General features: G+C 56.6%; 10 protein-coding genes across 10 annotated transcripts; 5 read left to right on the top strand and 5 right to left on the bottom strand.

Moving 5' to 3' along the window:
- Positions 1-589: 589 nt before the first annotated feature.
- On the top strand, positions 590-2,267 carry SPSK_09017 (2-oxoisovalerate dehydrogenase E2 component (dihydrolipoyl transacylase); the record flags this gene model as incomplete). Its single annotated transcript, XM_016735598.1, has 2 exons — positions 590-830; positions 910-2,267. The coding sequence occupies 2 exons, from the start codon at positions 590-592 to the stop codon at positions 2,265-2,267; spliced, it is 1,599 nt and encodes a 532-aa protein (XP_016587103.1).
- A 634-nt stretch (positions 2,268-2,901) lies between these two features.
- Positions 2,902-3,621, bottom strand: SPSK_09770 (gluconokinase; the record flags this gene model as incomplete). Its single annotated transcript, XM_016736340.1, has 1 exon — positions 2,902-3,621. One exon carries the CDS (start codon positions 3,619-3,621, stop codon positions 2,902-2,904), a length of 720 nt encoding a protein of 239 aa, XP_016587104.1.
- Positions 3,622-4,893: 1,272 nt separating this feature from the next.
- SPSK_10057 (uncharacterized protein) lies at positions 4,894-5,246 on the top strand (the record flags this gene model as incomplete). Its single annotated transcript, XM_016736617.1, has 2 exons — positions 4,894-5,021; positions 5,054-5,246. The coding sequence occupies 2 exons, from the start codon at positions 4,894-4,896 to the stop codon at positions 5,244-5,246; spliced, it is 321 nt and encodes a 106-aa protein (XP_016587105.1).
- Positions 5,247-8,989: 3,743 nt separating this feature from the next.
- SPSK_08967 (queuine tRNA-ribosyltransferase) lies at positions 8,990-10,732 on the top strand (the record flags this gene model as incomplete). The annotated part of the gene is made up of 2 exons (XM_016735549.1): positions 8,990-9,320; positions 9,384-10,732. 2 exons carry the CDS (start codon positions 8,990-8,992, stop codon positions 10,730-10,732), a joined length of 1,680 nt encoding a protein of 559 aa, XP_016587106.1.
- Positions 10,733-10,944: 212 nt separating this feature from the next.
- On the bottom strand, positions 10,945-14,241 carry SPSK_08407 (AP-3 complex subunit delta-1; the record flags this gene model as incomplete). Its single annotated transcript, XM_016735005.1, has 1 exon — positions 10,945-14,241. One exon carries the CDS (start codon positions 14,239-14,241, stop codon positions 10,945-10,947), a length of 3,297 nt encoding a protein of 1,098 aa, XP_016587107.1.
- A 382-nt stretch (positions 14,242-14,623) lies between these two features.
- On the top strand, positions 14,624-15,615 carry SPSK_09568 (uncharacterized protein; the record flags this gene model as incomplete). The annotated part of the gene is made up of 2 exons (XM_016736140.1): positions 14,624-14,914; positions 15,040-15,615. 2 exons carry the CDS (start codon positions 14,624-14,626, stop codon positions 15,613-15,615), a joined length of 867 nt encoding a protein of 288 aa, XP_016587108.1.
- Positions 15,616-15,659: 44 nt separating this feature from the next.
- Positions 15,660-16,322, top strand: SPSK_09820 (tetratricopeptide repeat domain protein; the record flags this gene model as incomplete). The annotated part of the gene is made up of 1 exon (XM_016736389.1): positions 15,660-16,322. One exon carries the CDS (start codon positions 15,660-15,662, stop codon positions 16,320-16,322), a length of 663 nt encoding a protein of 220 aa, XP_016587109.1.
- A 705-nt stretch (positions 16,323-17,027) lies between these two features.
- SPSK_08934 (MFS drug efflux pump) lies at positions 17,028-18,822 on the bottom strand (the record flags this gene model as incomplete). Its single annotated transcript, XM_016735519.1, has 2 exons — positions 17,028-18,617; positions 18,697-18,822. 2 exons carry the CDS (start codon positions 18,820-18,822, stop codon positions 17,028-17,030), a joined length of 1,716 nt encoding a protein of 571 aa, XP_016587110.1.
- Positions 18,823-20,385: 1,563 nt separating this feature from the next.
- SPSK_09274 (uncharacterized protein) lies at positions 20,386-21,733 on the bottom strand (the record flags this gene model as incomplete). The annotated part of the gene is made up of 2 exons (XM_016735850.1): positions 20,386-21,469; positions 21,549-21,733. 2 exons carry the CDS (start codon positions 21,731-21,733, stop codon positions 20,386-20,388), a joined length of 1,269 nt encoding a protein of 422 aa, XP_016587111.1.
- A 487-nt stretch (positions 21,734-22,220) lies between these two features.
- SPSK_09658 (acylglycerol lipase) lies at positions 22,221-23,117 on the bottom strand (the record flags this gene model as incomplete). The annotated part of the gene is made up of 1 exon (XM_016736230.1): positions 22,221-23,117. The coding sequence occupies one exon, from the start codon at positions 23,115-23,117 to the stop codon at positions 22,221-22,223; it is 897 nt and encodes a 298-aa protein (XP_016587112.1).
- Positions 23,118-24,574: the final 1,457 nt, after the last annotated feature.

Below are 24,574 nucleotides of genomic sequence, written 5' to 3' on the forward strand. Positions count from 1 at the left end.
TTCTGCTGTGGCACGTTCCGGGGCGCCTGGTTAGTCTCCTGGAAGACAGGCCACAGGAACGAAAAATGGCAGGAGCTTGTGGAGCATGGCGGTTCCCCTCCCCGGACTTTGGCAAGTGGCCCCCTGGCGAGGTGCTGAAACTAAGCCGAGCACCATATCCTTACCACTGCGCGAGAGCGGCTATCCACGGCGCCCATGCCTCTGGGCATTTCTCGGCTGGGCACAACGTCATTTGCGAGACGGAGCGTGCCTGCCAAAACAACATAAGCCGTTGCCAGCCACACGAATTGCAGCCAAATAGCTCGGTCTACTGAATTCATTGCCCGTCGAGGAAGGAGACAGCAGCTAGGAAAAAGGGAAACCACTCGGGCTAGACAAGAAAAGAGAAACTCGTAGTGAGATTTGGGTAGACCCCAATTGGAAATCACCAGCTTTGACCTTTTTTTCTTCCTTCCTTTCCTCACTCCCTTCCTTTCTGTATTGTCGCAATCACGGTGTTTGTTCTTGATTTCTGATCGAGGCCGTGCCGACCTAACCTCGCTTTCGCCGGATCCCTCCACACCTCTCCACATACATACACTCAAAAGCCATGTTTCTCCCACGTGGCTGCCGAGGCGCCCTGCGCCCTGCATCGACGCGGCTGGTGATGGTAGAGAGTGGGAGCAGCAGCAGACACTTGTCGACAACACCGGCAGCGGCAGCCACACAGCTGCGGAGACCAACTGCGGCACCGTCAACCGCGTCGCGGCCGCTGATCTCGTCCCGGCATTTCCACGCGTCAACTCGCATGCAGGTTGTGAAGCCGGTTGTCCTTGCCGACATTGGTGAAGGTAAGGAACCTGGAAGAGTCGATTTGGACGTGGAAGATTGCGTGGCACGGCTAACAGTTGATGCTTTTGTCCTCTGCAGGCATTGTCGAATGCGAGATTATCCAGTGGTTTGTTCAGCCCGGCGCGCGTGTCGAGGAGTTTTCGCCACTATGCGAGGTGCAGAGCGACAAGGCGTCCGTCGAGATCACCAGCCGCTTTGCCGGTGTGGTTAAGAAGCTGCACTACGAGGCGGGCGAGATGGCCAAGGTGGGCAAGGCGTTTGTGGACATTGATATCCCCGACGAGGTGGGGGCCAGTGCTACTGAAGAGACACCTGCCCCAGCTGCAGCTGCACCCGATGCAGCCGCAGAGGCGGCCGAGACACCAGTAGCAGAGACGCCGCAGGAGACCCAAAAGGCCCCTGCCCCAGTGAAGCAGAAGTTCTCGGGCACTTCGCTAGCTACGCCGGCGGTCCGCCACCTCTCGAAGGAGCTGAATGTCGACATTTCGCAGGTGGAAGGAACGGGAAAGGACGGCCGGGTGACGAAGGAGGACTTGCACCGGTACGTGGCTGAGCAGAAGAGCGGCGGCGCTGCTCAGGGTGACGCGCCACCCCCGGCTGCGATACAGCCGTCTGGCCCGTCGTATGGCGCGGCGACAATCGATGCCGAGGACGCACCTCAGCAGGAGTCCACAGTGCCCATTGGCGGCACGCAGCTGCAAATGTTCAAGGCCATGACCCAGTCGCTGACTATCCCTCACTTTTTGTACGCCGACGAAATCGACTTTACGCAGCTCTACAGTCTCCGCCAGCGCGTCAATGCGTCCCTCGCCCGCGCCGCCAAGGTGGCTGCGTCAACAGGCGCCGAGGCGCCCGCCGTGACCAAGCTGTCATACATGCCCTTCATTATCAAGGCCATGTCTCTGGCCCTGCACCAGTTCCCCGTCTTGAATGCCCGCGTCGAGGTCCCCGCCGACAATACCAGCAAGCCCAGTCTGGTCTACCGCAGCCAGCACAACATTGGCGTGGCCATGGACACGCCCAACGGCCTCATTGTGCCCGTCATCCGCAACGTCAACGCTCGCAGCGTGCTGTCCATTGCGAGTGAGCTGTCACGGCTGCAGGGTCTGGCCAAGATCGGCAAGCTGGCGCCCGCAGACCTGAAAGGTGGCACCATCACTGTGTCCAACATTGGCAACGTGGGCGGCACGTACCTGAGCCCTGTGATTGTGGAGCGTGAGGTGGCCATTATGGGCATTGGCCGGGTCCGGACGGTGCCGGCCTTTGCGGATGACGCGGACGACAGCTCGAGCCAGCGGATCATCAAGCGGCACGTGTGCCACTTTAGCTTCTCAGCAGACCACCGGGTAGTGGACGGCGCGACGATGGCAAGAGCGGCCGAGGTGGTTCGGGAGATGGTGGAACGGCCAGATTCGATGATTGTGCAGCTCAGATAGGATGAACTAAAGAGGGAAGCAATAACCAGGACTGACGGCGACAAGGCAGAGGGAGCGTCATCATTGATGCTAATAGTCGAGATGAGGCTGCGCGCCTTCATAGAGCTAACATTTGGCAAGAAGCACTGCATATGTATCTACAACGCATTCAATAAGAAAATTTGAGCGTGTTCACCAAACCATTGAGAACACATTGAGACGGATGGTCATATGGTTCGAGACATATTTTGAACTTAAAACCGTATTGGCATTATGAAAGGTCTTGCATTACCTTGAACGTGTAGAATAATCGTAGCAAACCAAAGACTATGTATGCTCGGACCTCGTGAAATGGGTAGAATAGAAAATTTGAAAATCAAAGAAAACGCCATATCTGTTTGCCTTATTTTCCCTGTCCTCCCAGAAAGATGTATGCTTCAAATGCAGCACGACAAGATTATGACGGCGGAAATAAAATTCGCCCAGGCGCATTTGACAATGGATAGACAAAAGAAATAATAAAAAGGAAACCATCGACATGGAAGAGCAAGTGGATATCTCGCTTTCAGCAAATAGTAAAAATAAAATAGTTAAAACAGTCCGAGCAAAAAACAAAAACAAAAACAAAACGTTACAGGAGAAGCACTCCATGAAATCAAGCCTTGTCCTCGTTGATGATGCTCTGGACCCTCTGCAACACGTCGGCCTTGACCTCATCCAGCGGCCGGTCAACGTCAAAGCAAATGACATCTGTCTCATCGGCTTGCGGCGGCTCCAGAATATCCAGCTGGCTCTGCACCATGTTGGCACCCATATAATGGCCCTTGCGACCGGCCACGCGCGCGAGCAAAACCTGCGGGTCGGCAGACAGGTAGATAAAGTGCAGGCTGACGCCCGTGTTGAAGTACGGCGCGACGCGGATGACATCGCGGTACTTGCGCTTGAGGGCGGAGCAGGTCAGGACGACTTCGTTGCGGCCGTCGCCGTCGGAGATCCGGCGCATGGACTCCTCGCGCAGGGCCGTCAGCCAGTCCCAGCGGTCGGCATCGGTCAGCGGGATGCCGTTGCTCATTTTGTCAATGTTGGCCTTTGGGTGGAACTCGTCGCCCTCAACGTAGGGCAGGTTGAGGCTGTTGGCAAGGTGCTCGGCAACGGTGCTCTTGCCACATCCAGCAGGGCCAGTAACCAGCCAGATGTGGTGGCAGCTGCTGCAGCGGCTATGCGCTGAGGACCCGTTGGTGCCATGGGAGGCCGCGACGTCGTTGACGCCGTTGGCCATGACGGAGGTCGTGGTAACGGTGGCTGCTGCGCTAGAGGCCGCCAGCTTGGGAGAGGTCGGGCCAACGGCCACGGGAGAGTTGTAGGAGGAGAGCATAGTGTCGGATGGCTGAAGTGTTATAAAGCGTTCGTCTGTTCGTCTCTTCGTCTCGTGTCTTATTATTTGCGGTGTTGCTCCCGGTGTTTCTATTCAATGCCCGTTTTGTGTAACCCGTTTTCCCGTCCCAATGCTGCGTAAATTCGTAAAGGCTTTTTTTAATGAATTTTGCTTGTTTTCACGCTGCTCTTTTCGTCCAACCTATGCGGCAACTGCTGGTCGGCTCGCTCGGTTATGCTATGGTAGGGTCGTAGGCATATTTATAGGTGGACAACAGACAGAACAGCCACTCGTGTAAGCGACGGGTTGCAGTGATACCGCGTGGAGGTGAGTGAATGGGCAGTGGGACAAGAAGAGTGTCTGTGGAAAAAAAGCGAGGGTGAACAAGGCGATGACGAGAAAGCGAAACGGAGGAGAGGAGAGTCGTTCTTATTATATGGGCACAGAGTCGAAATAGGAAAGACAGAAAGAAAGAAGGAACAGGGGGGGGGGGGTTGCACAGTGATGGTTGCAAGGAAGGAAGGAAGGCAAGGAAGTGAGGGTGACGACAAAAGAGGAAAGAACGAGCAGCTTATTTAAAGAAGCCAGAGAAATAAAGAAAGAGAGCTACGACAGTACAAGGCAGAAAAATACACAAGTCACTTTGCATTATTTGGGAAAGGGGGCCAAAGGTTTCTTACGCAAAAGTTGCCTCCTTGCCGTGTCCGGTGGCGCTGTCGGCAACTCCAGCGTCAAGCCAACCTGTCGGCCACCCCAGTAAATTACACGCCAGAAAATAACCACCAAAATAATAATCCTTAGGTTGTCAACTGACCAAATAAAGACGAGCAGAAACCTCCAGAGCATGACAATCGTTTTTGACCGGGGCCTCCCAGGTCACTAAAACTGCGCTGGACAAAGACAGCAGCCTACGCCGGCTGAACTACTCGAATAGATTCCTCACGAATAAAAGAAGGGGCATTGGGGAGCAGTGAATGCCGTGGACCGTAAGTATTTACACAGAGGCTTGTGCCTGGCTGGACCAGTTCAATATGCACAGCTACACATTCGAATGGAACATTAAGACAAGCATCAAATCCTGGTCTGTCACCGGTCTACACGCCCCTCCTTGCCCGGCTGCATGTCTTGGATTCTTACTCGGTCAAGGCAAAAAGGCGGTCTCGTCTGTCTCCAGGGACGCTTCGTTTTGGTTCTCTTTCCCCGCTACGTTCGTCACGCCCTCGTCACCCCGTCACGGCTGGCAAATGTGACACAGGATAACCTTTGTCTTCGATGCACCTGCAGGGTGGGTGTGGTGGCAGTCCAGATACTCCAGGGATCGGCCGAGGGATGGACAGGGCGGCAGTGCTGGAACCAGGGCAGCGCAGCTCACAAAAGTATCTTCTCAAGAACTGCCGTGGGTGTGTAATACTTGCAATTAGCACTGCAACAGAGACACCGTTGAGGCGGGAAAAGACGATCTTCGGCCGGTATTGAAGGCAACGGCAACGGGAGCTGGGGAGATGGCAAAAGTGTGTGGGAGGAGGCGGGGGGTGAGCAACAAAGAAGGCCACGAAGACGAAAGCCGCGAAAGGACGACCGACATGCCCTTCCGGCTGGGAACATGGCCCATGACCAAGGAATGATGCGCAGAGACTGCGTCACAGCGAAACAAACAACGGCAAAAAAAGACTGGAGAGAAGGCACATAGCGAGGCTTCTGTTTGGTGGAAATTATTAAGCTGTGGATCCTTCCTTGGGCCGGTCTGGGGGCACGCCCATGCAGGTCGCTTTCTTGGGTCTGTTGCTGCTCTTGCCTCAAAATTTCATCTCTCGCACTCTTGCCTCTCCATGTTTTTTTCTTGCGGGCTTTGTTCCCTGCAGTTGTTCTGGGAAGGTGGCCCTTCCCCACACTTGCCGACCGATGTCAGCCCCACTTGTGTGCAGTTGTTGCAGTGCAGAGGAAAGAGGGACGGGCGCATCCCACTCGCGACAGGACAAGCTGCAGTCTGTATGTACTCCGCATGCATGTACGCATGTACCTTTTTCTGTCAACACCAGCCGTGTGCTGGATTTCGAACAGAGGGACGAGGGGATGAAAAGACAAGACTTGGATGATGGGCATAGCCAACCGCCACGTAAAGGCCAAAGGGCAAAGGTAGAAATACAGTATTCGTGGCACGACGGCAATGCGCGCCGCTCGTCTAGCATTTCCACACAAAATGCGGCCGCTCATATGTGGTGTGCCGCGGGCATCATCCGGAGAACCTCCCAAGTGGTCGCGGCCCTGAATCCAAGGTTGTACGCCGGAGAGTGTAACGCGTTGTGCTTTGATACAATCTTATTGTTGTAGCTTCGCCGCACGGGACCGGTTCCTGGCAATTTGCGTAGCAAGAGGAGTGACTCGTCACAACACTCCAAAAGGTCTACGATGTATCTTGTGCAAGATCTGCTCGTAAGACGAGGTGAAGTGCTTGGACAGTCGTATCTTAGAAACGAAACTATTGAAATGAGTGCCTTGGCGCTGTGTCCCAAGCAGAGAGGCACACAACAAGGTGGACGACGCCGACTCTCCGTACACCGAGACGGCTTGCGAACAAGAGAATCGGAGGTGCCAGTGGCCTAAGCAAGCGTCTGGAGGGCGAATCCATATTTGTACGTCGTAGGCACTCGCCTGCATGGCACTCGCCTGCAGTGCATCGTGATGCGTGGTCGAAGAAGCGACCTGAGCCATATGGGGACGTGGCAGGACGAGGCAAGCTAACTTTCACGCTAGGCAGGACTAACTTCCCAAGAAAACTTTCGACGGCGTGGGCGGCGAATTGGCGTGGGGGTCACACGAGTTTCTTGTTTCCCTCCCTCCCTTTTGCTTTCTGGCTTTTCTCCATGTTGTTTTGGTCTTCTGGCAAGGGGAGCGTGGTCAGCAAAGGAGAGGGAATTAATGGTAAAGGAGGGCGCGTAGGAATCATAAGTTGCAAGACCGGGAAAGGCTCAGGCAGAAAAGCTCATACAAAATGGAAGATCGGAGAAAATGGGAGAAAAAGGGAGAAATGATCAGGTGGTCTAATTTTTGCACATTTGGGCTGATTTGCAGCTCCCCCGGAATGGAACTAAAGCACGAAATGTGTTACCAAACAGAAACTGACAGAGCTAGAAACAAAAACGACAAAAAAAGAAAGCAAGAAAAGAATATGGGCCCCCACTACTTCGTATGTGCTCGCTCGTATATTGGACGTTCACGTTTCCCCAACGAAACCCCTGGTCCGAATTGCATGGAATAGCAAATGTGCGGTGAAGCATTTTACGCACTCACTTCATGTGGAATTCCTTTACGAATTATCCCTCTTTCTTCTCCAGATGTGCAATGTCTCGCAGGCCCCCTTACTGATCCCCCCAAAAGCAGGGTGTGCGAAGCTAATGTAAAGAAGGCCACGAGGGGGATGGATGGAGCGACTCGGCAGCCTTCCGCCGGGGGGGGGGGATGTGGGCTTGCATTAGAGGAGCCTTAGGGGGCCGAGTACTACAATTGCACAGGGCTTTAGTGGCATCGTCGGCCTGTCAAAAGAATGCACACACTTCATACGCCGTCACCAGCGCCTGCTTGCCGTATGCGGTAACCGAAGCACAGCACGGCTATTAACCGGCGCCCCGCCGCCAAAAACCAAAAAGAAATCCGGGCACAATTTCAAAACCCGCGCCAGTTTCCAATTACCGGCCATGCGATGCTGTCGCATGCTCGTCCACTTTGGTCCTTGTTTCCTTTACTTCCAATAGCCGTAAAAAAAGTGGAAGGAGGGATCGGAAATACAGAAACGCAACGGAAGGGCGACCCTCAAACCGGGATTGCAGACGACTGACTCAATGCCACCACGACAGTCTTCTTGCGATTCGCCGTCCATCTCGTCCAACGACGACGCACCTCTCTGCCTTGCACAACGTGGACTGCAGGGATACTGGACAGGTGCCAATGCCCCCAATGCCCCCAATGCCACCAATGCTCCAATGCTCCGACATTGCCCCTCTTCGTCTTCACCGCTCTGCGCCATGTAGCTCAGCTTGCGCCTTTTAGGTCACGATGCAATGTTTGAAGCTGCACAGGAGCAGGCGAGCGTGCATTGCTGTCCGGGGCTTGCAGCCCTGAATACGAGGGGACGAATGAAAGTGGACATGGACAAGGAAAACAAAGCCCGCTGCAGATACGACATGCGTCGTATGCTGTAGAGTGAAGTGATGAAATAAGGGGGGTGCATCGTGTGGCATCTGCCAAGGGCGTGACGAGACGCCTGTTTCTTGAGTGCATCTTGCGTACAAGGGGGGTCTCTTTAACCCCGTTGTCCATTTCCATCCGCTTGAAATTTCAGCGCGCTACATCGTACACATATTCGTCTCACCACCGCATCTCGATTGATTTTGCGTCTGCCTGTGTAATTTGAACTTGCGTCTGACCTTATTGCTACACGCACAGTTGCCCTATTGGGCCTTTCATCGCTCAAATAAAACTGGGGCACCGTCTCTATCTCGCTGCTATCCCACGCTGTCATTTGACCGGCCTATCTCGCGCAACTCTGTCACAAACGAATGGGCACCGACATCGCAAATGAGACTGGCCGGTCGGCCCGGCCTATGGAGCTGCAATACCCCGAGCGCGTGCCACCGTTGTCTCGACGGTATCTTTGAATCCTTTAGCAGTTTCAGCGAGAAGGATCTCATACGTGATTTGGTGAGACATTTCTGGTCGCCTTGCTCCTGGAGTGGAAGGACCTTGGCACTACCTACGCATATGGTATATCTTTCAGCCCTGCACTGTGGCGTATTTCATTGAACGTCGGCCGAACTTCTTCGTTGCCTCCGGCCATATTCGTGGCCGCCGGACCGCAAGCCAGCTTGACCAGGTTACGATGTACAGCATTGATGCGTGTTTTTTTGTTTTTAACCGGGGTCGAATCCCATGATCTCGCTTGTCCAATGTTTCTCGTGGTGAGAGTCGTCGGGGAGGTCTTTCTCCAAATTGACATCTCCAGTTTTTTATCCAAGTATAGAAACACAATATCTTATTATTACCAAGTCAATGGCCATGTTCGTGGCAGAATTACGACCGAAACTGTAGCCCCATGGCCAACGCCGGGAAGTTCGTTATTAAAAGATTAGTCATTTTGACAGTTTTGGCGGCAGGTGGCTCCTTCCCCTAGTGATTGGCCAGCCCCTCTACAAGGAAGGCCCTGCCCACATGCAAACAACCCACCTAAAAAGTTTAAGTGCAGTTCCCTGCGAAAAGTCTCGTGCTTGGTATTTCCGTGTACGCCGTATATCGTCACGAGAACGGCAGGCCAGCATTCACTGACGAAACCTCATCCACACGTCGCTCTCCTCCTCACTACCTCGGCGGAGTCATGTCGTCTGATCCTGCCGGCCCGCTTGACCCGTCCTCCCTCTCTTCCCCTCCGTCGCCGCCCGACGGTATGCCGCCGCCGCCAGTATTCCGTATCATCAAGACGGCGGCATCGTCCGTTGGTAACGGCAGCGGGAGTGCTGCAGCAGCTGAAGAGGCGTTTGGCCGCTCGGCCGTCCCACGGCTCGGCACACTAGTGCTTCCCGGCCGCACACCGGTCCCAACACCGAACTTTTTCCCCGTCACATCACGCGGTGCCGTGCCGCACGTGACACCAGACAATGCTGTCCGCACCGGCCTCGTCAACGGCGCATATTTTGCGCTGGAAGACTGTGAGTACTTCGTGCAGGGTCCAACTATATCTTTTGTGCCCGTCGGTCCATGCTAATCGCCAGTCGTCGAGAATATTCCCCTGCATCCCGGCCGCGCGCCTCCCATCTACTCGACCCCATCCACCTCAGCCTCGCCATCTGCTCCCTCGTCTTCATCTTCCTCCTCATCCTCCTCCTCTTCTACGCCCCGACTGCACACATTTACAGCCCTCCCTTCCTCGTCCATATCTGTCCTCGCGCCCCGTCGGCATCCAGCTGCTGCCTCCCATCTCGGCAACGGCCCCAGCCACATCTCCATTGTCACCTCGACCGGCTTCCAGAAGCTGACCCTCAACGCGTACCATGCCGCCATTGACAACCTGCGCCCCGACATTGCCGTGCCCATGGCGGACTTGACATACGGCGGCGGCACCATTACGCACACGGCAAACAACACGCCCGCAAAATCATCCGTCTCGGATTATGTGTCCGTGCCGCACCCGGCGGTGAAGCGTGGCTACCGCATGGCCGAGCGCACCGAGGACTGGATCGACCAGGTTGAACGGGACGGTGTGGCCGAGGCGACTGGGGTCGCGCTGTTTGCACCGACGCTGCCCGTTCCGTACGCTACGCAGTGGCAGTACCTCAACCGGCTGGCCGAGTTGGCAAGAGCAGGGGAGGCGGACGAAGCTGTTGCCAACGGTGGTGCCGGTCAAGCAAGACCCACCGTCGCTGGCCTGGCTGTGTATGATGTCGATCTCCTGCCCGACCTGCACGCCGACTACGCCGACACCCTGGTGCCCCTGCCGCGCCTGTCGCTGCACCCGGCTGTGACGCCGCACCACATCCTGCGCCAGGTCGGACTGGGCATCGACATCATGCTGTTGCCGGCCGTCACAGACGCTTCCGAGCAAGGACTCTCCTACACCTTTTCCTGGGCGGCCACCGATGTCGGGTCCGGCGAACAGCAAAAGGTGGTGAGCGACGAAAGCAGCGCCGCCCGGCTGCCCCTGGCCATGGACCTAACGGACCCTGTGTTTAAGGCCGACACGCGGCCCCTGCGGCCCGGCTGCCCCTGTGGCGCCTGCACGGCGCACCACCGCGCGTACATCCACCACCTGCTGGACGCCCGCGAGATGCTTGCCTGGACGCTGCTGCAGGTGCACAACCACCACGTTATGCGCGAGCTGTTTGCCGGCATCCGTGCGACCCTGGCCGACGAAGGCGTAGCGGGCTTCCAGCGCCGGGCGCGGCAGTTTCAGACGCTGTATGAGACGGACATGCCGGTCGGACGGGCGACACGGCCTCGACTCCGGGGCTACCAGGTCAAGACGGATGGCGTTGTGGAGGCCCCTTTGAACAAGCCTCAGTGGGGCCGTTTAGACGAGGTCCCACCCACACCGGCCGGTGATACCATGGCGGTGGACGCGTAAGGAAACGTTCAGTGACGAATACAAAAGAACGACAATGTGTTGTTTGAAAGACGTGGTATTGCATGGAGTTACGGGGGAAAATCCTTGGGTTATAGACTTGCATAGAAACAAAACGTTTTGCGAAAAATGGTATGAAATATCATTATAAAATTTGTGTGCGTGCCGCCCGTTCATATATCCTATCTAGTCGTTCGATCCCCTTCACAGATCGCCTATGATGCCGGTTCTGCCTCTTGCAGGTCAATCACCTTCTTCACTTTCTTCTTTTTGGGCTTGATTGCAACAGGTGGGCCAAGTTCACCACCGTCACCAGCACCGTCGACGGCTGTGGTGGCCTTCTTTTTCTTCTTGGGCTTCACCACCACGGCTCCGCCTTCCGCTCCATGGTCGGCGCCGTTGCTGTTGTCGTTGCCGTTCGCATCGCCTTCGGCCGTCTTTGTCGACTTTTTCTTCTTGGGCTTCTTGGCCACGACTTCCGCACCCTCGAGCGACACGCCGTGCGCCATCTGCACGCGCTCGTTCGCCCGCTGCATCTCCAGGCGCCGCTTCTCCACTTCCTTGAGCGCCTGGGCCATCTCGGCATCCGCCCGCTTCTGACGCTCCAAGTCGTAGACGCTGCCGCTGCCGCCCGCACCTGTCCTGGAGCGGGAGCTGCTGTGCCCCGGGCCGCCACTGGCGACACTGCTGCCATTGTCCTCGAGGCTCAACATCCCAATGTGGCTCGAGTCGACGTGCAGAAGCGAGTGCTGCTTGGCGCTCTTCTTGGCCCGCTGCCGGTTGGCACCGCTGTCGTTGGACCCGGTCTCCGACTCGTAGTTGCGCGGCGTGGACCGTCCACTTGTGCCGCTCAGCGTCTCGTCGGCGGCAATGACGATCCGAGGGCGGGAGCTGAGTGACTTTTGCGGCTGATGCAGTTGTTGTTGTTGCCGCTGTTGCTGTTGCTGCTTTTGCAATTGTTGCGCGGCCGAGAGCGATGCGGCTGCTGTCTGACCGCCACCGCCGCTGGTTCCGAGAGTCTGGAGGTCGAGCTGCATCACAGGGATCGAGTCGATATCCAGATCCTCACCGTTGTCGTTCTTGAGAATGTCATGGATCGGTGTCGAAGTGTCTCGTGTTGGGAGGCGGGACGCATCGGTGGACGGGATGTAAAAGGGATCATCGCGGTTGCGCTCTTGCCGCTCGGCACGCCGCCGTGCCAGAATGTCGGCATCCAAGTAGGCGTCTTCATCCGGCCGCTGCTGGTACAACAACGACGATGAGGCGGCCGGTTCGGACACATCCTGTAACCGGTTGATGGCCGGCTCGGCCGACGACACGTGCGTAGCAGCTGGCTTGTTGTTGTAGTACGAGTCGAATTCGCTCTCTTCGGCGGACACGGCCGCCGCACCAGGCAAAGCCGCCAGATAATCGGCTTCAGCCAAAAGTTTGTTTAGGTTCGCGTGAATGGGCTCGTCCAGATCCAGACCGGACGGCATTGGTACATTGTACTGTGCGGCCGCCGACACCGACTTGAGTTCCCAGCCGCGGAACAGAGACGGGATCGCCTCCGTGAGCAGGAGCGGCGCGTCCTGCTGCACCTCATCGGTCGAAACAGGCTGTGCGGTGACCGCCTCAGCAGCCAGTTTGAGCAGCTCTGAAAACTCCACAGCGCGCTCCTGCACCTCCAACTGCGGGTGCTGGACCAGAGGCTCCATGGCGTGCACGAGCCGCGCCAGCAGCAGCGCGATGTTGGACTTCCGCTCCGGTGTCCAGCCGAGGTCGAGGTTGTGGGCCTGGCCGTCGCTGACGACAAACGCGAACAGCTTGACGACAGCCTGCAGGCACGTGGCGAGTACGTCTGCGAAGCGGATGCGCGGCAGCAGCTGCAGGAGACCCGTGAGCGTGTCGTTGGCGGACAGCAGGTACAAAGAATACTCGCCCGTCATCCAAGCGAGCGGTTTCAGCGCAGTCGACATCACCTGCGCGCCCACGGCAGCTGCCGAAGCCGCCTCAGAGCTCAGCTGGACAATGACCTCGTCGGCCGCCCGAACAGCAGCAGGACGTAGTGCGTGCACCTTGACAGCGACATTTCGCAGCTCGCTGCCAATCTTCTCGGAGACGTTGGCGGCGGCCGCTGACCCGGACAATGTGCCTAGGGCGCCACCGTCGTTGTCACTGTCGCCGTCTGCTGCTCTTGGCGATGGTGCCGTCCGTAACAGTTGTGTCAGGATATCAATGTACCAGTCAAAGTCGGTGAGATTGCTGTAGTTGTTTTGCGAGCACATGGCGAGGATGCGGTGGATGACGTCGATCTTGTAGTCTTCGGGCAGCGGCGTCTCCTGGTTCTTGTTCTTGGCAGGCGGACGCGCGCCTTCCAACTCGTCGTCCGATTCGGCGCGGAACTCCATCTGGCGCACCTCAATCTGCTTGACCGGCTCGGCCGAGGATGCCTGCTTCAGCTGGCGCATGAGACGGCCGACAATCGAGACCAGATTGTCGCTACTGACCATGTCCTGGACGAGATCGAGAGCCTTGATGCGGATGCTGATGTCTGGGCTGTCGATGCACTCGAGAATGACGTCTTCTTGTTGTGCCACCAAGTACGGATGTGTCGCCACGATTTTGTTAAAAGCGAGGAGTGCAACATATTTTACTGTCTGGTTAGTCGCTGTACCTGTGCAACTGCTAGTTCTCCATTTATGCGTGATATACTCACAGTTTGTGTCGTTTTCAATCATCATCATGCCCCGCAGTTTCGTCACGCACAGCGATGCAATCTCTTCACGGCCCGACGAGTCGTCGTCGCTGCCGAGGATGCCGCCCTGGATAATGCCGTTGATGCACTCGTAGAGGAGCGACATGGCGGGTGTCGTGCGGATGAAGTCGGTCAGCGGCGGCAGTAGCTTGCGGACGAGACGCGGCTCGAGCGGCGTCAGCGTTGCAAACAGCTTGATGAGCTTGATGGCCATCCAGTTGTTGTTGGTGCCGACGAGCAGCTCAAACAGACGCGGGGCCAGCGGCAAGAAGTCGTGCGGCCGGCGCCATCCTAGCTCGCAAATCACATTGACGATGGCGGTCGTGACGCTGGGGTCTTCTGCCGGGTCCATGAGACGCTCCTTGATCTTGGGCCAGGCGGCACGCAGCGTCTCGGGATAGACGAGGGCCATACGGTAGAGCGTGACGATGGTCTTTTTGCGGATGACGCGGTGCGAGTGCGTGAGGCGTGGCAACAGATCCGGCAGCACGGACAGTGCCAGCGAGGGTGTGATGATGTGTGGCAGCGTGGCAATCGGCAGCTGGATGGCAATGGGCGACGTGGCGCTTAAGTCCTTCTTGAGCAAGTTGGTGGCCAGCATCAGCACCTCGGTGTCGGACCGGAAGCTCTGCACGGCGGCCAGGTAGCCGATGCGCTTCTGCTGCAGCTTCTGAGACGACATCACCTCGAGCACGTGGAACGAGGCCCAGGACATGTCGTGGCCGACCATCTCGAGGTAGACGAGCTTGAGCAGGGCGGTGGCCTTGACGTCCATGTCCTGGCTGCGCACTTCGGCACGGCATTCCTTGAGGCAGTTTTGTATGTATGCCTTTTCATTGCCCTTGTGGTGCCGCAGGCCGCGGATGAGGTCGAGCAGTGATTTTTCAAACCTGGTATGTCAGAAACAAGAAACAAAGACAAAAAAAGGTCCAGACTTGACTGAACTCACATCTTGCCTCTGCCTGGCGGTAGGCGCTCCAACCCCCCAACAACCGACTACGTATATGTAACGTCCTCGTCTCCTCCGATAGCCGGTAGTCCCGTGTGCACTGGGCGCAGCGTTGTAGGTCGTCGGCCGTCGTGGCAGCGCCCGGAACGTGGAATGGGATCGTGATCTAGGAAAAGGAGAACGGCAGTCGATGCGGCACGGCGACAGCATGCATCTTGGAGCGGGCAGGACTGGAGCGAGCTACACAAGGCGCTGGGTGAGCCCGGTGCGGGAAGAAGGACGCTCGTGTGTGGTCGCGTGTCGACTGGGTCGCGGATTGTGTGTGTCGGGATCGTGGCTGGGCGGAAACCAAGACCTCGTCATCAACCGAATGGCGGGCCGTCTAGAGCTGCGCTGGTGCTGCTGCCGTAATGGTGGTGGGATGCGCCCCACGTTTATTCTTGTTGACGACCTACGGACAGTGCGGTGTGCACATACAGGAAGGTATGGCCCACTATATGTACGTAGCATGCCACCTGCGCACTGTCCTTTACGCACGGACCATAATACTGCCGCTAAGCGGGCGGTGACAGCGCTGTGAGGTAGGCGCAAACCCCCTATTATCGCGATACGTATGCTAATCAGCGCTGTTATTGGGCTACTGTTACTGGAAGGAGCTCTGCTTGGCTGGCGAAAAGCTTCATCGAAAGCTCACCTCGTCTTCACGAATACAATCGACATCTGCCCCAGCCTCCCATCCCAATTGTGACGGGACCAAACCTCGATCAATCGACTTCGACAAGCCTACCGTCTTTTCTCCGAAACGCCTTACGAATGGCGTCCCTCTTGCACCCGCCGAACCACCTCACGCCGGCCGAGGCGCTGTCGCTGTCGCAGCGCGCGCCGGCCGTGCTGAAGAGCCTGCCCAGCAGAGCCGGTGCATCGGCTCTGGAGTCGCTTGTGTCGCCCATTGAGAGCCCCGAGGTCTGGCTGTCGTACGAGAACCTGCTGATTTCGTGCCTACGGACGGGCGATCTCGAGTCGGCGCGGGAGTGCGTCCGGCGGCTTGTGCAGCGGTTCGGCGACGACAACGACCGGGTCATGGCCTTGCAGGGGCTGGTCCAGGAGGCCGAGGCAAACGACGATGCGAGCTTGCGGGCGGTGCTCAAGGGCTACGACGACATTCTGGCCAAGGACAATACGAACGTGGTGAGTCGATGAAAAGCGTCTGAGGGGGAGAGCCATCCAAAAGGCCAGGCAAAAACATGTGGCGGTTGGCTAACCAAAAGAAGCCCATTCATAAACGGCGGGTCGCTTTGCTGCGGTCGACCGGAAAGGCCGCCGAGGCTGTGGCCGGCCTGACTGCGCTGCTCGACTTTTCGCCCACGGACGCCGAGGCCTGGGCCGAGCTGGCCGACGTCTACCTCGAGCAGGGGCTCTACGCCCAGTCCGTCTATGCGCTCGAGGAGGTGCTCCTGCTGTCGCCGAATGCGTGGAACATCCACGCGCGGCTCGGCGAGATTGAGTACATGGCAGCGTCGACGGCCGCCGGCGGCAGCGATGCGGCCACACAAAAGTACGCGGCCGAGTCGCTCAAGCGGTTCTGCCGGAGCATCGAGCTGTGCGACGACTACCTGCGGGGCTTCTACGGCCTCAAGCTGGTGACGTCGTTTGTGCTCAAGAACGCGGGCAAGTGGCCCAGGCAGAAGAACGACAGCGCCCACAGCAGCAGCCGTGACGGCGCAGAAGACTTTGCGCTGCCGGACACGGCGACCGTGGAGCGTCTGGGGCAGCTGGCAACGGAGAAGCTCTCGGAGATTGTGCGGCGGTACACGGCCAAGGAGGCGCACTGGAGCGGATACGACGAGGCCGAGATCGCAGCAGCACGGGAACTGCTGGCTGGTGAGCCGGCAGCTGTTGTACGATAGTCGTGCGTCTGTGGTGTGATTGTTTTCTCGTTTCGTGTCTTTTATTCTCGTACCTTTCTAGCTGTGCATGCGATCATCGAGCCCGGTACTGGTGGGGTTTCTCTCTTTGTTTTTCATTCACACCTTCGTTTAATACACTCGACGACGTCCTTTGGCATCGATTTCCAGCATCTATTCGGCTGCCCCTGCTTGCATATGTGCCCAACGATCCCGGGAGACATCAAGTGACTTGGTGAGCATGCCGGCTTGGACGTGCATGGTGAGGTTAAATCGGGAGGCCCTGTTGCCGCAGCGGCGAAAACGTTCATATGGAGCCCTATAGGGTGATGGAATGGGAGAAAAACGACAGGGGATTTGGGCACCGGCCATTGGTGTTGGCATTGGGCCGCGGTTGGGTTGTTTTGCTGCCCAAATCTCGCCTTGGGTGGCGCACTACGCTATATCGTGCAACACACACCTGAGCATGAACTTACGCCACGATGCACGATCGAGAGCCGCATACGTCTTATCTCGTACCGACAGACTTTCATGTTGGCAAAGGGGGCGGTGTGATGTTTGAATGATACAATGTGAATTTGTCAAAATAAATCTTCGTAATAAGCAGAACGGTACAAACGAGAAATTAACATTCATAGCGATTTTGCGTAAAATGCATCCAGTATGAGAGTTCATAAAGTGATAGATCTCTTTCCAAACACTGCCGTCTTAAAAGTAGGGCACAGCAATGTGCTCGTCCATTAACTTGCCCAGGCTCTCAATGAAGAAGCTGGCAATCACCGCCGTCACACCAAAGGCAATAGAGATGAAATAAACACGTGGGAATGCGCCTCCAAAGGCATCCACGACCGCGTGGTGCAGCGTGTCAATCTTGTCTGGCGTGTCCAGCGCACTGATGGTTGGGGCCCATAGCTTGTATGGCATCGACACCAGCGTGGGCATCATGTTCTGGAGCGTCGGAATGTCAAAGATGCCCGCGTTAATGGCAACAGGGATGACGAGCTTCAGCGTCCTAGCCGTGAGGACGGACACAAACTGTGTGTAGAAGGTGCTCAAGCCAACGACCTGGCCGACGGCGCGCAAGCAGACGGTCAGGCTGGTGGCCGTGGCAATGAGATCGTCCGGGCAGATAACGGTGATGATGATTTGGTTGGGGATGAGCACACCGCCCACACCCAATAGGCCCAGGACCAAGGGCGCCCAAATGGTGTTGATGTTGTACGGGTCCGCGGCGGCCATGGAGCCAATGGCGACGACTTGGACGATGCAGAACGTCGACATGATGAGACGCAGGTGGGACTTGAACCGTGACACAATCACGGCGGAGATGAGTGCGCCGCCCAGAATGCAGAAACCAAACGGAAGCGTGCGGATGCCAAGCTCGATCCGATCCGAGTCGTAGACGGCGACGGCCTGCAGGACCCAGAAGAAGAGCACCGGGATGTAGTTGATGCCGGCCATCGCAATGACGACCATGAGGGCGATGAATGTGCGGGTGTGGTGCATGAGACGGCGGGGGAACATGGGGTAGGGCGCCACATAGGCCTCGTACAGGCAGAAGATGACAATCAGGGCGCTGCCAATGGTCAGGAAGGCGATGACACGGGCCGCGTGCCACGGGTACTGCTGGCCGCCCCAGTTGAAGCCCACCAAAAACATGACAAGGCCAGCGGTCATGAGGAGGCCGCCCACAAAGTCAATGTGCTTGATCTTGTCGGCCGTGGTCATGCCGGCGGCGTTGGTGCGGGGCGGCGGGTTGTAGAAGCAGAAGATGAGAATGGCCGTGATAAAGTTCCAGATGGCGACGAAGCATGCACAATAGCGCCAGCTGTACTGGGCAAGGAGCACACCGTACAGCGAGCCGGGAGCAAACGGCAGGAAGCAGGCGACCATGATGGCGACGTAGTAGCCGCGGTAGCGGGTGGGCACAATCTCGACAATGGCCGTGATGGCCATGAGTTCTTCTGCGGCGATGCCAATGCCTGTGAGGACCATGCCGGCAAGGTAGCCGGCGGCGGTGGGTGTGGCGGCGGCCACAATCATGCCGACCATGGACGACAGCACGCCGGCCAGGGCGATGGGCTTGCGGCCCAAGAGGTCTGCCAACGGCCCGATGAAGGGCGCAATGACACCGATGGCGACATAGGGCGTGCAGAAGAACCAGATAAGCAAGTCGTGCGAGTTGAGGCTGGCAGCGATCTCTGGGATAATTGACGAGAAGATCAGCGGTTGGACCTGCGAGCCGATAAAGGCCATGCCGAATCCAACCAGCAGGAGGATGAACCGGATGTCAGACAGCTAGTGACGGCAAGGTCAGCTCGCGTTGACAATGATGCAAGAATTCACAAATTCACACAATAAAGAAACAAAAACATACCCTCGGCCGGTGGCTGGCTTCCGTATCTTCAACCACACCCTTCTCCTCGACATTGCTTGTCTGCGTTGCAACATTGTCAATTTCCTCCAAGGCCGCAACGGCGTCCTTGTTCGAGTGGTCGCTCATTGTGACGTGTGAGTGAAGGATGCCGATGATGAATTTGAATTTGGTGAATCTGGCTGTGACGTATTACGAGTCGATGTTCGTTGTTTGGTTGTTCGATGGTCGACAGATTTCTTCAGCAAACAAGAGTCAGAGAGCCAGATCCAGACACCGTTTTGGCTAACCGAGCAACAGGACCCATTGGCTCGACCACGCGAAGTGCCTCAAAGCGACGGATATAGGATTATTTGTACTCAGCTGAGACCTGCATCTGGATCGGGGACTGTCGCAGGCGAGTTGGACCTGAGTTGGACTGGACCAGCCCTTGGAACGGCACAAACATCCCGTAGCGCAAGGAAGACCCTATTCTGTACGATATTGTCGGCCATGGTAACCAACAATGGCCAAAGGCGTAACAAGTACGATTAGAGGCACACTGGTAGTCACACGAGTGGTGTAGCGATGGATACAGGACAATGGAATCGTGACAGGGAGTGGCGGGCAGGGATAGTCGTGTACTTTCCTAATCTGGACATAATCAAAGAGGGAAACCGCCACCCAGAATGTCGTCCACCCCTTTGGCATCGACCATGCCCAGAATCGGTCCTCAAAGACAGCTAGAGCTCCCTCCTCTTGGCACAAGAAAGGCCTCGGAAGTACGGTCTAGCTGCACTCCCCGCATTTTACCAGCTGGCTCTCTTGTGCGATGTTTTGTTCGATGGTCGAGATGGGCAAAAGTCAACAATAGCTCATAGGTCCGCAAAATCCTCGAGATCGAAACGCGGGGAAAGCACCATCCGGAAACACTAGTCCCCTCCCACGACGGGGCTCTTTCCCAAAGTGTCGTGAACCGCTCCTTCCCACCGCTCTATTTATTGTGCTTGCACCTTCCTAGGCGTTCGCAGGGAGAATGGATCTCAAAGGACCGTAGCGGGGAAAGAGCGCCAGCCATTTTGCGGGGAAGGTTCAACCTTCATGTGAAGCAAGCAATGGAGAACCAGTCTGATTTCTCTAGACTTTTCTTTGGCGCGCTGTGGTGCATCACATGCGGTTGTTGACCATGCATTGTGTTGTCATGGGCTCGACCGTCTCGACTGAGCCGCGGTCCTTTTTGTTGGTTTTTCAACTTCGTCGCCCGCCGCTGGATCGCCAGCCACTGGACCATGCTTTGGTGGTTTCCATTCCGTCTATTACTTGGTGATGAATGGGCCAACGTTTTGGTGTCTTTTCTGTCGGTTTTCGTTGCTTTTCGCTGCTTTTCGCTGCGTGTGATATGCAGTTCTCTCTTGGTGATACTGGTTGACGTGGAGGACCAGGCCAGGAGTGGATAGTTATCGTCAACTAAAACACAAAACAAAAGTGGCTCGTGCCTGGATCTGACGTATTTGATACGACTGCGTATATGGCTTCTACGGAGAACTCCATCGATTTAAGCACCTCACTCACCCACAAGTAAGCGACGTGTAGATTGCCTCTTGTGGTTCCGCAAACCCCCAATACTATTGGTACGCGGCACCGTCAACTGGAGGATAGATAAGCAGAACGGTCCACCTGAGACGACATCTCGTGTTTTGAGGGGCGATACAGTCACGGCCTGGCCCGGCTGCTTTTACTCACGGCCTCGTCCCAGACCCGAAGGAGGGCCTGGCCAACATTGTCACAGCCGGGAAGCATCCCTTCCGGCACTGCCTCGTCCGGGTCCATTTGCACGAATTCGTTCGCCTTGGATCTGTCGCCGGAGTGCCAACCGTGCGGCTTCTTCTGCGTCATATCCAGCTGAACGCGTGCTCCGTCCGCTTCCGCCTGGCGAATAAACGTCTGGATGTCATCGAAGAACATGTCGTGTTCACCTACATTGATCCACGTGAAGGACGGAAGAATCTGGTTCCAAGCCAGGGGCCTCGGGCCTTTGCCCTTGGTTGGCTGGCGCGTCAGGTCCACAAGCTCCAACTGGTCCCAGTTGACGCCCTCGTAAATGTTGGAGTCCATTCCTGCTCCTGCTCCTGCTCCTGCGTCTTTACCAAGCACCTCTGCGGCACAGCGGTCCAGAAGTGACTTGGTGAGTACGTCCTTGTACTTGTTCCGCTCAAAGGACGGTGACGAGTTCGTCAGGCTGATCCAAGGGAAGAGCAGGAGCGAGGCCGCCGGTGTCGGAAGCTTTGCCTGGGCAATGCCCATCAGGCACGTCAGGGCCAGGTGCGCGCCCGCCGATTCGCCGCTCACGACAATCTTGTCGGGTGAGACGTGCTCGACATCCAGCAGATACCGGTACGCCGCCACCGCCTGCCGCTGCTGCAGGGGAAACGTGCCGGTTGGCGCCAGCGTGTAGCCGACGGTGAAGATGCTGACATTGACGCCGCGCGCGGCCGCGATTTCGGCGGCCCTCAGCAGAAGCAGCGTCGAGCCCAAAGGTTCGCCATACACGTAGGCGCCGCCATGCAGATAGAAGAGCACGAGGTCGCTCTCGCGCGGGTCTGGATGCTGCGTCCGCGGCGGCTGTGACGAGCCGCGCGGGCGTCCCTTGCAAACCCAGTAGGCCGATCCCAGCCCAGTCGAGACCTTGGTGCAGAGCTGGCGGTCGTAGTTCCTGAAACGGGGCGCCGCCAGCACGGACTCGACATCAAACGGTGGGCGACGGCCATGCAAAAGGCGCAACGGCAAGGTAGTGGCTCTAGCAGCAAGGATTAGTAACGACAAAGCTAATAGTTTGAGCAAATCAGTAAGAAAAGGGAGACGATTGTAGCACACACCCGCGAACAATCGATCGCTGTAGATCCCCCGGAACGTCTGAGCGAGGCCCCAAGAGTTTGCGTAGGATGAACAAAGCCAGGATCTTGGGTAGTAGGGCAACGACGGCGCCAATAAACAACAGCCTGGTAAAGACGGTCGACCTCGTAGCACGATGGGCTACTACTTCGGATTGGCTAGGCTCCATGGGCAACTGCTAATGAGGCGAATTGAGCAAGGGCCGCGCTGGGACTTACAAAGGGAGTCGAAAGTATGTTGGTCTGGGTTCGTCGACATAAAGGGGTGTGCGTGCACATAGCCATTGATCTAAAGTTGTTTTCTTTGGTCTCTGTGTGCCATTCAAACACAATCAAGGCTTTATATAAGAAGGACCGGAATTCGAATGGCGCTGCCTAATGTCCCACTACGGATTTTTAGTATTCTGCGGCTCCTGTTTTGCTGGAAGGACGTCGCAGACTTTCCTAAATCCGTGCTTAGCTTGCGACCGTGTCAGTGGCCAGCCAGCCTTGGCACCCCGGGCAGCTTTGACCGTGTTTTGAACGGCCAGGGACACCAATGTTATATTGCACCAGACCAGTTGTGTCGCTCGTTAGAGTACTCATAATACCAACGGCAAATAAACAACCTTCCCCACGGGAAATCTACTGGAAATTGTAACAACTCTTGTTGGATGGTTATGAAGCAATACGGCTATGGAGCCATTCGACCACATGTCGAAAGGTCTCTTCGGGCTCAAGAGCGTTGAGCAGTTCGTGGTAACCGCCTTCGATAGAAAACAGCTCCTTGTCTTGAGATGCAATCTTGTCCACGAAACTCTGGCACTGCCGATGCTCAGCGCGAGAGTCGGCAGTGCCGTGGATCGCCAACGTCGGAGCTGTCCATTTGTCCACGGCCGCCCACACGAGATTGACGACTTTCACCGCGGTCGACGCGACAGAGAACGAAATACCGCTTTTGTACTTCAGAGGGTCTTCCATCAGGATCCGGACTTGCTCCCGGTCGTGGCACAGCTCGTCCAGTGGCGGCCGGGGAAGCGGGACCTTGGTCTTCGGCACGATGCTGGCGACCACCTGGAGCGCAGCCTGGCCCAGTCCGGACATGGCAGCTGGCAGGACCGGGCTGGACAAAACGACACCAGCGATGTCGTCGGGCGACGAGGTGACACTGCCCGCCGTGACGAGGCCGCCGAGCGAGTGGCCAAACAGAAAGACTGGCAGCCCTCGCTCGGTGGCGCGCTTTCGAACCTCGAGGTGGTGCCTGACTGCCATCACCACATTGACCATTCCGCGATCGCCGGGGGATCGTCCGTGGCCATAAAAGTCGAGCGCCCACACCTCAAAACCTTCCGCCTGCAGTTTCGGGATCAGTTTGTAGTGTGATGATATGTAGCGCTCGGCATATTCGCCGAAACCGTGCTGCAGAACGACGACAGCGCTCGTGGGTGTACCCGCGTTGCAGGACCACTTGTGGACCACGACGTCCTCGGGCGCGATGGTGAACCGGTCGTATGTCGTTGATGGGACAGGGCCTGCCGATGCATCGGTAGGCACATCAGTCTCGCTTACGGCCATCCCGGCCTAGTCGGTGCACCGCTCTTGATTGCCGAAAAGCGAAATGTGCATTGCAAGTAATGATCGCTGTCATTTTCTGCGAAAGAGAAAAGAGACCGAGCGGGCAGTATTATTACGTCGCACTGCGTCCTCCTCTAATAATACCGCCGCGGATGCGGTAAGCACTAGCTAAGCGCCGAAAGATGCACACTTTAGTTTTGGCTTAGAACTTCATCTCGGCGCCTTCCCTCAATATCACCAACCCTTTTATCCCATCCGATGTCACATAACGGCAGTTGGCGAAGACACATTGAGTTCTGGTAAATGGCCAACGAGATATGACACTACAATTCTGTTTAACTGAAACTCAACAACCTCGGGCGATCATTCCCTCTACATGACGGCCACGGTATCCTCCTCACGATTGCCTCGCCAGTCGTCTTCATCTCATGCCAAGCCACCGTGAACATCGACAAATGACGATTGTCTGCGACGACGGACGGCCTTCCACCGGAGCTCTTTTATTTCTGGCACGGCTGTCGACCCCCCAAAAGTGGCCGTCTATCGTCTCTTCTCCAGCCGTCGTGTTAGTCCTGGTCCCGGTTCCGGTACCATGTGTCTCCCGTCCAACTTCTTGAACGAACGGCATCTGGTTCCAGAACGGGTCTCACAGATAATTTGTATCGCGTCTCTGACGCGATATAGCAAGCTGCTTGACGTTATCGATACCCGTGGGTTGGCTAGTTCTTTTTAGAGCTATCCGTTCTGGCAGCTTCAGCAGGGAGACCCCGGCCGCTCATATGGCCGGCTCATGACAACGGCACGGGCCGGTCATGGGTTGGTGACTTTAAGACGACAGCAAGTTGGAGGCCGTTCCAATCCGGCTGCTAGTTAGTGCCCACTTCCGGCCCATGGGTCAGCCCGGCTGCCTGCTCTAGGTGCAACCTAATCCGCATCATCGACCTTGCATCACACGACAATCACAGCAAAACCTCCGCCACGACTTTCCCGTCCATCAAAACAGCAAACAGACAGAGGAAACACCGAGGCAGCTGTGGAAATTGTGTCTATCGGCAGACATGACACGACAGGCTGATTTGCTAGCAGTAAGGCCTGCCTGCGTAGAGCTGCATGAGAGTCCACATGCGATGCATCGCCTGTCCCCCACCTGCTGCACCAATGTCGCCCCGCTTCAACGACTGGCATCCAGCCTGTCAAGAGGCTCTTTCGTGTCTCTTGTCATGATTTACATTTGGCTTCGTAGGTCGTTTTTGTTCTTTTAGGCTTACGAGGTGTCACAGATTGTGGGTGCCACGGACACCTTGGCGCCTTTTGTTGAAGCTTTCTGCATTCTTATGTGTTTCTTCTTGGTTCTTGGTTGGAGTACATAGGGAGTACAAAGAGACGCTTTGACGACAACTGACATTTTGCCTCTTAATTTTGGTTTCTTTTCCGGTAAGTTGACTCACTTCGTCCCT

The sequence above is a fragment of the Sporothrix schenckii genome (assembly GCF_000961545.1).
Source record: "Sporothrix schenckii 1099-18 chromosome Unknown Cont44, whole genome shotgun sequence".
NCBI lineage: Eukaryota > Fungi > Ascomycota > Sordariomycetes > Ophiostomatales > Ophiostomataceae > Sporothrix > Sporothrix schenckii.